The sequence below is a fragment of the Eutrigla gurnardus genome (genome assembly GCF_963514095.1).
Source record: "Eutrigla gurnardus genome assembly, chromosome: 13".
Taxonomy (NCBI): Eukaryota; Metazoa; Chordata; class Actinopteri; order Perciformes; family Triglidae; genus Eutrigla; species Eutrigla gurnardus.
Window position 1 is genome coordinate 4,547,309 of NC_139936.1, and position 10,774 is coordinate 4,558,082.

At 44.4% G+C, this 10,774-nt stretch overlaps 1 protein-coding gene across 1 annotated transcript in view; it reads left to right on the forward strand.

Annotated features, from left to right (window-relative positions):
- bmp1a (bone morphogenetic protein 1a) overlaps positions 1-9,558 on the forward strand; it is a 29,871-nt gene extending 20,313 nt beyond the window's left edge. Inside the window, exons 8-20 of the mRNA XM_084025296.1 lie at positions 590-705; positions 850-952; positions 1,401-1,517; positions 1,948-2,093; positions 2,174-2,369; positions 2,616-2,741; positions 4,038-4,198; positions 4,356-4,536; positions 5,216-5,341; positions 5,501-5,628; positions 6,061-6,274; positions 6,484-6,734; positions 8,078-9,558. Of these exons, the coding sequence (XP_083881422.1) occupies positions 590-705; positions 850-952; positions 1,401-1,517; positions 1,948-2,093; positions 2,174-2,369; positions 2,616-2,741; positions 4,038-4,198; positions 4,356-4,536; positions 5,216-5,341; positions 5,501-5,628; positions 6,061-6,274; positions 6,484-6,734; positions 8,078-8,212 (2,000 nt within the window). The 3' untranslated portion in view covers positions 8,213-9,558. The remainder of the gene's footprint in view (positions 1-589; positions 706-849; positions 953-1,400; positions 1,518-1,947; positions 2,094-2,173; positions 2,370-2,615; positions 2,742-4,037; positions 4,199-4,355; positions 4,537-5,215; positions 5,342-5,500; positions 5,629-6,060; positions 6,275-6,483; positions 6,735-8,077) is intronic.
- Positions 9,559-10,774: the final 1,216 nt, after the last annotated feature.

Sequence of the window (10,774 nt, forward strand, 5' to 3'; positions counted from 1 at the left end):
ATGCACGGCTCCCAAGATGCAATCTGCTCTCGAGCATTTCCTCTGAGTCTTAATTAAACACTTGGCGTGAGTCACTCCACGAGGCGGTGTACGGTGTTTTGGAATCGGTCCTCACACACTTGCACACTTTTTCTAGTGGTTTCTCCCAGTCAAAGTCAGGCTGGTGTTTCACTGGCGAGGCCTACATAATGCATCACGTCCTCCAGAGGTCTCGGTTATTTATAGTGGCCCAGGTTTATTTTCAGAGGATGCTCAGAGAAAGTGTCTCACACTCTCAATTCCTTTGTGTGATCATCATCTGGAGTAGGAGTGTGGAGGGGGGGGGGGGCGGATATTACCAGCAGATGTGCCTTTCTGAACATAAAAGAGCTGCCCTCTACTTCACATTCGGCGATTTAATTCCAGCATCTGTCTGTGCAGCGAGTATTTCAGGGGGATTTACTTCAGGGCTGATGTTGAGGTGTGTGTGTGTGTGTGTGTGTGTGTGTAGCTTGAAGTAGTGCTTCAGTGTTTTCAGGCAGGGACTACTTGGCAGTGCATCACGCTGCTGGCTCGGGCCTTACATGCATGTCCATGTGTTTGTGCACAGGATGTGGGGACAGTCTGCAGGACAGCAGTGGGAACTTCTCCTCTCCTGGCTTCCCCAACGGCTACTCGGCGTACATGCACTGCATCTGGAGAATATCAGTCACACCAGGAGAAAAGGTATGAGCATATGGAAAAGTACTGGATCAACTTTAAAAAAAAGGCCTGAAAACAAACGCTGGCTGTTGACGCTGAGGTTTCTCTGTTTCGTCTTATTTATCTGCACCGTGTCGGTAATCACGCTCTCTTGTTTATTTTTTAAAGATCATTCTGAACTTCACCTCCATGGATCTGTACAGGAGCCACTTGTGTTGGTACGACCATGTGGAAATCAGAGATGGGTACTGGAGGAAGGCGCCCCTCAAAGGTCAGTTTAAACTACTTTCATTATCGATTCATCTGACGGCAATTTTCTCCATTAATAAGCCTCAAAATGTTTTTTTTATTTTTTAAATTCCAAGATATTCGGTTTACTATCATAAAGGAAAAATGTCAGACACAATCCTCTGTTTATTCCTATTTAAATGGATCACTAATCACTTTTGACCCGGTGCAATTCCCCAGGTGAAAATGAGAGATGAGCAAATTATTCCAACTTCTGAATATATTTATGGTTTCAGCTTGTCATACCTATAACATACTGTATATACATTTCACAAACATTAAATATTAAAACAAAGATTGTTTGGTTCTTGTCTATTTTATGGTTTATTTCCTCTCTTATCCTCTAACTAAGAGTATTGTAGAGGAAATTCAGAGATATCGCAGGTGTCATAATGATCAAATCTTGATGTGTGCCTTCACCTTTGTTCCAGGTCGGTTCTGTGGCGACAAGCTGCCCGAGCCAATCATTTCCACCGACAGCCGGCTGTGGATCGAGTTCCGCAGCAGCAGTAACTGGGTGGGAAAAGGTTTCTCCGCCGTTTATGAGGGTAAGCACCCGTTGCCTGACCTCGCTGCACCCAATTCCAGCATGCCGCTCAGCTGACTGAACGCACAGTCGGCCACAGATCCAACTATGTGCCTAGAGCCTGCAGTAATATCCACAGTTCTCTTCTGGCTCCCCTGCTGCTGATGTGTCAGGCACTTTACGCTGCATTAATCAGATTTTGGCCTGCCTTCACACTCGGCTCCATTGTTTCCAGACCGTGCAAAGGGATGATTTGTATTTGTGTGTGTGTGTGTGCATATATGTGTGTGTGTGTGAGAGAGAGCTGGTGGTGGAGGCATTTCGTCTAATCCACATCAGAACAGTGAGAACACGTTTTTTTCAGAGGCGTGTGCTGGTGATATTGCTGTTGAAGGAGCTCTGTGTTGTTATTAATATTTGTATTTATTGTTCTTTTTTGCTGTCACATGCAGCCATCTGTGGTGGGGAGGTGAAGAAAGACAACGGGCAGATCCAGTCGCCCAACTACCCTGACGACTACAGGCCCAACAAAGTGTGTGTGTGGAAGATCACCGTTGCTCAGGGTTACCACGTCGGCCTCACCTTCCAGTCTTTTGAGGTAAGACGCCATCTATGGTTATTTATTATTCAAGAAAGCATGAATTTTTGTGACTGATCTTGCCTCAAATCCTTCCCCAGATCGAGAGACATGACAGCTGTGCGTACGACTACCTGGAGGTGCGCGATGGAAACTCTGAAAACGGTCCCCTGCTGGGCCGCTTCTGTGGCTACGACAAGCCGGATGACATCAAAACCAGCTCCAACCAGCTGTGGATGAAATTTGTTTCAGATGGCTCCGTCAACAAGGCCGGCTTTGCTGCCAACTTCTTCAAAGGTCAGGGGTCAAAGGGTTGTAAATTCTTCAGAGAGAATGTCAACATCTGTGTATTCGGTCTCCGCCGTTATGTCAGCGGAGGTTTATTTCACATTTCTTCTCCCCTCTTTGTCTCGCTCTGCTGTTGTTTTGGGGGTGTTTTCTCTCGTAAGCCACTGAGCCGAGGCCGTTGAACCGAGGCGGGGGGGCGTTGAACCGAGGCGGGGGGCCGATAAAAAGGCTCCTAACATATCTTTGTGCTTCCAGAGATGGATGAGTGCTCCAAGCCGGACAACGGTCGCTGTGAGCAACGCTGTGTCAACACGCTGGGCAGCTACAAGTGTGCCTGCGACCCGGGCTACGAGCTGGCCGCTGACAAGCGCAGTTGCGAGGGTAAGTACAGGGAGACGAGTCGCCCACCGTGTAATTAACATGCTCCAGCGCTTTCCCCAGTTAGCCACCCAAATACAATAAATACAGTCGTTCCAGAAAGCCAGATAAGATGACGACAAGCGATGCTTGTGCCGGCCACGCCACTACCTTTTTAAAGATCTTGAGTCACATCAATGCAAGTATTATTTTTAACTCAAATTATATGTTGTTGTTTAAGACCTAACTACTAGTATACAAGCTGTACGATATCTGGTTGACCGCTTATCCACTCCGCCCTTAAACAACAGGCAGCCATTACTACAGCTGCACCATGTGCAGCTGTATCGAGCGGCAGATTTTTTTTTTTTCATTTGCAGAAAAACACAAAGCTGGACAATAAACACAAACTAATAAGATTGATTAAGAAAAAAAAAGGAAATGTTTGAAAAGAAAGCGTGAATATTGGTTATTAATGATAAAAAACAAATATAGTAGTAAGTAATAAGTGATCCCATAGACACACAAAGAGTAGAGTAGAATTTTATTTAAATAGGGACGATACAGTTTACATAGTTCCAATACAAAGAATGCAAGTGAGTTCAGTACAGAGAGTTTATAGCTATTGCTAATTTGGCTTCTACATGAGCAACAAAATAATCAGCATAAAATTAGATAAATGATCATCTTTGCAATGTTGTATTTTACAATCATACTTGAATTTACATGCAGAGATAATAAAAACTGGTGCCTTACATCATCCATACAGACTGTAACGTTTACTATTCCATCATTTCACCGTCTTATAACTAACAATCAACACATGCATCCAGTTGTTCATTGATCACAATATGTATTAAGGCAATACTTGTATGTGGATGCTAGTAAAATGTTTTTATTCTTTACTTTTCTTAGGAAAACATAAACCAAACTAGCAGTATACCACTTATATATGCATATTTTTTAATTCTTTAAGTGCCTTTTATACTTATTGATGTGTCTATTGATGTGTTTTGATTTGTGTCTTTGTATTGTAACTGAAAAAAGACAATAAAAACATTTGTCAAAAAACAAACGTTAAGTTCAGCTATAAATAGCCAGGTGAGGGGCTTAACCAGTTGTTGTAACATGTGTGCGTTGCGTAACCGATCCAAAGCCCCTCACAGGCGGGTCAGCCTGTAATCGGGTTCATCACGGACCACAACATCTCTCAGACGGCTTTAACTTCGGCTGTGTGGCTCGCAGCGGGACATTTCTGGTGATATAATTCCTTTTCTATTTGTATCAAAGCTTTGTCCCCGTGTCTTGTTTTGTGCCCAGCTGCCTGCGGAGGTTTCATCACCAAGCTGAACGGGTCCATCACCAGCCCAGGTTGGCCCAGAGAGTACCCCCCCAACAAGAACTGCATCTGGCAGCTGGTGGCCCCCACGCAGTACCGCATCACCCTGCTCTTTGACGTCTTCGAGACTGAGGGCAACGATGTGAGCACTGGGGTTATTTTGAATCGGCACGGGGTGGGTTTGTTCTGTGTTCCCTCCGTTATCACAACAAGCCCTGCTTGTCTTCCCCGTGTGTTTCATGATTTAAACAAAAAAAAAGATATCCCAGCGTCTTCACATGCTCCGTCTCTCTGCTCAGGTGTGTAAGTACGACTACGTGGAGGTGCGCAGCGGGCTGTCGGCCGATTCCAGGCTCCACGGGAAGTTCTGTGGGGCGGAGAAGCCGGAAGCCATCACCTCCCAGTACAACAACATGCGCATCGAGTTCAAATCGGACAACACGGTGTCCAAAAAGGGCTTCAAAGCACAGTTCTTCTCAGGTGAGTCCCCCAATTCAATTCAATCTTATTTATAGTGTCATATTTAACAGAAGTCATCTCAGGACATTTAACACATCGAGCAGGACTAGAAAACACTCAAGATTTACAGAGTCAATACAATTTCAAAGTCCCAACATCACCTAGGGGTAAGCGTTACAGTGATAGTGGTGAGAAAAAGGCAGAAATCTGGTGCAGCCCAGACCCTTGGGTTCCAACTGCATTTGGTGTTGGTAGTATGGTAGTAGTAGTATTAACAGTAGTGGTGGCATTAACAGAAACAATAGTATCAACAGTTGTAGTCCATGGCAGCAGGCACAGCCACGCCAAGATGGATCCATCCCAACCACGTCGCCGTAGACCAAAAAGCAGTCACACAGCAGCAGGTGGAGCTACAATATGGTGTTTTTAACATCAGGCCAGTTAGCAGTCTTCATCGGTCAGGACCAGAAAGCATAGCCAGACTAGTCAAGTTAGTAACAGTAGAGATGCCAGTTTTAGTCGATTACTTTGATCAATAGTCAGCCGCCTTAAAAATACTGGCGGTAAGAGTCAAACAAGACCACAGCATCCGGATCAGGTTCCACCACGGTCCAGGGAGACCTGCTAGCGTGTGATGTGTCTCTTCAGTCGACCCGTAAAGAAATCAGTCACACGGGTGTCGTCCTCTGTGCTCCCGCAGACAAAGACGAGTGCTCTAAGGAGAACGGCGGCTGTCAGCACGAGTGTGTCAACACCTTCGGGAGCTACAGCTGTCAGTGCAGGAGCGGCTTTGTGCTGCACGAGAACAAACACGACTGCAAAGAAGGTATTTCAACACTCGTCTCTGTGATACGTTTTGCACATTCTTGCCTCCTGGTTTGCAGTGGATGAGACGTGTGTCAGAAACTGTGTGATTTTCTTTTTCATTTCCTGTATTAGCATGATAAAGAAGTGATTCAGTGATGTTTTTTTCTGTTTTTTACAGCTGGCTGCGATCACACTGTGAATAGTGTGAGCGGTGTCATCACCAGCCCCAATTGGCCGGATAAATACCCCAGCAAGAAGGCGTGCACCTGGGCTCTCACCACCACTCCAGGCCACCGCATCAAAGTCGTACGTGTCACTTCCTCCCCGCTTCCCCCCTGTATAATTCCACTTGTCACTCACGCATTTATTTGTGTGGAGCTTATTTACATAATTGAATTGCCGGATCTACCGAGGACATCTGTGTTTACTGCGCTGCTGTCAGATGCTGTTATGCCGCTCCTAACGATGATGTGTGGCTCCCCCTTCTGTTTTTCTACACATTTTTTTTGTGTACCGTGTCACAGATGATTTAGAAATCCGTCACCAATTTATGATATCGAAGCATATCACGCATGCCTCGCTTCCTAAATAGCAAATGCAGAAAAACATTTGATACTCTAGTTAACCTGTGTGCTGAGAGAATGACATTTTCTAGAAATGACACATATCACTGTTAAGAGACTGTTAATTGATTTAAAAAACGTCTTTAAACATGCTCATCATCTTGTTCTGCCACAGGCCTTCAATGAGCTCGACATGGAGGCCCACCTGGAGTGCGCCTACGACCACATCGAGATCTACGACGGTCGAGACGGGAAAGCTCCCAGTCTGGGTCGCTTCTGCGGCACCAAGAAGCCGCCGCCCATCACGTCCAGCGCCAACAAGCTGTTCATTCGCTTCTTCTCCGATAACTCGGTGCAGAAGAAAGGCTTCGAGGCTTCCCACAGCGCAGGTAAGAAGACCAGGATCCAGGCAAATCTCTTACAGCGACTTTGCATTCATTTTATGGTCAGTTAGTCACATTGGTTTTTGGATTCCCCGCTCTGGTTATGACTCATATGGAACTGGAACATGTTAAAGCACCCTTTGTGTCCGTGTGACTGTAAAACCACAGAGTACAGCAGCTGAACTTGTAGCTTATCGACGCTTTTCTGGTCCCAGAGTGTGGCGGTCGCCTGAAGGCTGAGGTCAAAACCAAGGACCTGTTCTCCCATGCCCAGTTCGGGGACAACAACTACCCCGGGGCCTCCGACTGTCAGTGGGTGATCTCGGCGGAGAAAGGCTACGGCGTGGAGCTCATCTTCCAGACCTTTGAGATCGAGGAGGAGGCGGACTGCGGCTACGACTACATGGAGCTCTTCGACGGAGCCGACACCAAGTCTCCACGGCTGGGACGTTACTGTGGCTCAGGGGTGAGGACATAACGACTGCTGAATGCTCTTTTCTTGGCTCGCCACTGCACTTTTTCTTTTTTTTTTTAGGTTTACAGTATAACAGCAGGAGTTCTCAGACAAGTCTTCTGGAATTTGCTCTGCTGTTGAATAACCTTTGCCAGGCTGTAATCACTTTGTCAGAGGTGACGTATTCCTCCGGGTTTGGGAGGGGTTGCCGTGGCGGCGGTTGTAGGTCGACACAAGCCGTCACTCCCTGGGTGACGATGGCCTATCGGAGTGTTCTGGCATCGGTTTGTAACAGCGAATTAATCAGGCTGCAGCCCCGAGTCTGGAGCAACGAGGCCAGCAGGGAATAGAAATAGACGTTTCCTCAGGTCAGAGAACAGCTTGATTTCATTTACACGCTTCAATAATAAGCCCAGGCCTTTTTGCTCACGCCTGTTCCTGTGAACGATTAGCCGGAGGGGACGTAACGCACCCGGAACCCCCCACCCCCCCGTGGGGGAGCGGCTCTTCAATCAAGTTTCCTTTTTTAAAAACGGGTCGAAATAAACTGACACGATTCAGTCCACAAAGTAGGGTGAAAACTCATTATAGTGTGGCGAGGCTTTCTTTGAGCCTCCGGGCTTTTCTCCGTCAGATAGCAGACGACATCTTATAATACAATACCATACGTTTGCTGCTTTCTTCTTCCCTTTTCACCAATAAACCACCACCTGAGGGGTATCGTAGATGTATATTCATATGGTGAGTGACAGCTTTAATCAACGGCCCAGTGCGTTAAAGTTGGTTGCTCTGACATCACAGCACTTGTCTTTGTCTTTGCCAGAGTGCTGCTGCCTGAGCGCCTCGGCCGACTAATTATTTTCACTATCGTCTTCTAAATTAGTATTCATTTTATAGTCCTATTCTGACAAACAGAGAGGGCAAGTGTTGCATATTTTCTGTGCGCACTTAATGATTTTTTTTTCTTTCACTGGAAAATATGTTTGGCGAACTTTGTGCTCAAGACAGTAGAACCAAAAAATGTGAAAAGTGCTATGAAATACATGGTTTTGTTCAGGGGAGAAATGCAGCGCTGCACCTGGAACTAATCGGCAGAGTATATTTTATCCTAACTTCAATAGCAGCCAAAGCCTTAATCAGAATAAAGCCAAAAAAGAAAAAAAAAGGCCAGTCCTGGCCCCTTACGTGGCCCCTGGCTGCTACAGAACCAGCAGTCCTCTGCAGACATTCGTCATGGCCGCTGATTCGACTTCAGTTTCAGCATGTGAGAAGTCTTTACTTTTAATTGAAGTGCAGTCAGAGAACCAGAAAGCGACGGCACAAATTAATCTGCTGTTTTTTCCCCCTCCCGACAGCCTCCAGAGGAGATCTACTCGGCCGGTGACTCCATTGTGATCAAGTTCCGCTCTGATGACACCATCAACAAAAAAGGATTCCACGTCCGCTACACCAGCACCAAGTTTCAGGACACACTGCACTCACGCAAGTGACCAGCGGGGGCCGGAAGGGGCCGCGCGGGGCAACGGGGCAAACGGAGAGGCCCCCAGGGGAGGCGCCAGCCTGACGCTCGGAAACCTTCGGCCACCAAGATGATTCAGACACGACAGAACAGCCGCAAGACCACCAACCGCACCTCAGCTCCTAGGGGCTCTAGCTCCCCCCACAGACTGTGAGGAGTAAAGCCATTCTGCAGTACACCTTGTTTTTACCTTTTTATGGTTAGGATTGGGGTGGGAGGGTGAACGTCTGCCTTAGGTGGACAGTAGGGGGATAATGTATTGACCCAGATCCCTCCAAATATTTTTTTTTTTGTTTGTTTCTTCTTTTTTTTTTAACGTGCCACCTAATTGGGAGGCACAGAGGAAAACAGTGGATTCTCAGGACCTGTAGGAAGGCAGGCATCAGCTGGACAGATCCCTGCTTTTGTCGGGCCAGCCCACCACATCCGTGTGGGTGGGGGAGGAAGAGGAGGAGGAGGAGTATGGGATGGTCCCCTGCACTCCTCGATAATTGCCCTCCTCTCCTCGCATTCTCATCCCTTTTGGTTCAAGGATTCCTCTCTGTAAAAGGATTAGAAGGACTTGACATGAGATTTTTTTGAAACTGTATGTCAGTCAATTGCATGTAATTACAAGGAAAAAAGGAAAACTGTACAGCGACAACACCAGCATTTGTAATTGGCATTGTCCTGGCAACCAGTGGCAAAGATTCTCGTTGTTACCATTAACAAGGAAATTAAGGAAGCAGTTATCTTATTAAAGGACTAATACATGAATTGTGGTCCATGTCTTCTGGTTGGTAATTGCTCGCCTGATGGCTATTACTGTACCTCCATGTATAAAGTAATGTGTGTGATCTTTCAAAGGGAACATGTGCTTTTTTTTCAGCTCGAACCAGTTAGCACTTTACAGTGAATTGTTCCAAAATCATGAGCTTATGGATATTTGTGAAATGCAATGCCAGTTCACTTATTTTTAAATGCATTTTATCTCTCTTATGCTTTTTTTTTTTTTGGTTGTTTTTTTTTCGATTGCTCCATTTAGTTCCTCGGGCATACTTGAACATTGTGTGTGCCCTGTAACACGGGGTAATAAAGATATGACTTATGTTTCAGTGTTGATTTACAGTTCCGATGTTAAATAATTTCTGTCCAGAGAAAATGCCTTTTCTTGGTACAATGAAGTATTTCACAAGAACCAAATGAGCCTGAGTATTTATTGTTATAGTAATTACTTATATAATGTAAAGGTGGAACGGTGCTGTTGAAATTAGCCCTATAATTGCCTTCTGATGTATAGCCATTGGTTTATGTTGAATATACTATGTTGCTCACTCATTCCTTTCCTCCGTTTATTTCTCACTGCACACAATGAGAACTATTTTGACAATGACATTGCAGCAGTCTGGCACATCTGTTTGATGTCTGACCGTCAAATTTAATAACCGTAAACCTGCTTTGTGCCATTTCAGTTCAACCGGGCAAAACATCCCACTGTCTGAGTCGCTGGTTGAGTGCAACACCAGGAAACGTGAGTAGGAGGAGCAGTGCAGAGCTCAGGACTTAAATTGCACATCTGTGCTTGAAATAACTTTTCTGACACCCAGCAAACACAAAAAACATCTAAGCTAAATATAAATGCCGTATTCATCTTCCCTTTGATTCACTATTTATAGGAGGAGCACGTCATTTCAGAGTAGAAATTCATTTTCCGCCTTGCTAAATATTCATTCCCCTCCATGTAACCTCACTCTGCCGAAATGATTCCATTACCATGCTTTTCTTTGCTTTAAATATAAAATCACAAGGAGCAGAGCTGTGTAGTTGCACAGAACACTGCTGCAACTGAATCTGGCCCTCACTTTACTTAAACCAACAAAAACTGCTTTAAAACACATGCAGATGTAACAAGACTGCAGTCTGGGTAAACATTCTTATATTATATTAGAACATTTTTAAAAATTATAAAATGTCATATTTTAGCATGTTGTAATACGTCCTTGTGTAGTATGCCATAAAAAGTATAATTTGTCGAAAATTAACAAAAAAGTCAGTCGACAAAATTCATAAATTGTGAAAAATTATTAAAAACTCAAAAACCCCTCGTATGTCAAGCAAACAGAGTGTAGTGAGTCGAAAACAGTCATAAAACCCCATGGTCAAATTTTTCAAATTAAAATTTATAGCATGTTGAAAATGAACAAAAAAAAATGTCACTCGTGAAAATTCATAAATTGTTGTTAAAAAGTATGGAAAAAGTCATAAAAATCCCTTGTATTGCATGTTAAGTGAGTTCAAAATGGTAAAAAAAAAGCCAACAACAAAAAAAGTCATAGTATAGTTTGTCGAAAATTAAGGAAATAGTCAGTCGACAAAATCCATAAATTGTCCTAGAAAATTATTAAAAGTCGTAGTATAGGCTTTAAACAAAAGTCAGTATACTATGACTTAATTTTTATACATTCTATACTATGTAAAAAAAAAAAAGTAATAGTATAGTATGTAAAAAAAAGTAATAGTATAGGACGTAAAAAAAAGTCATAGTATAGTATGT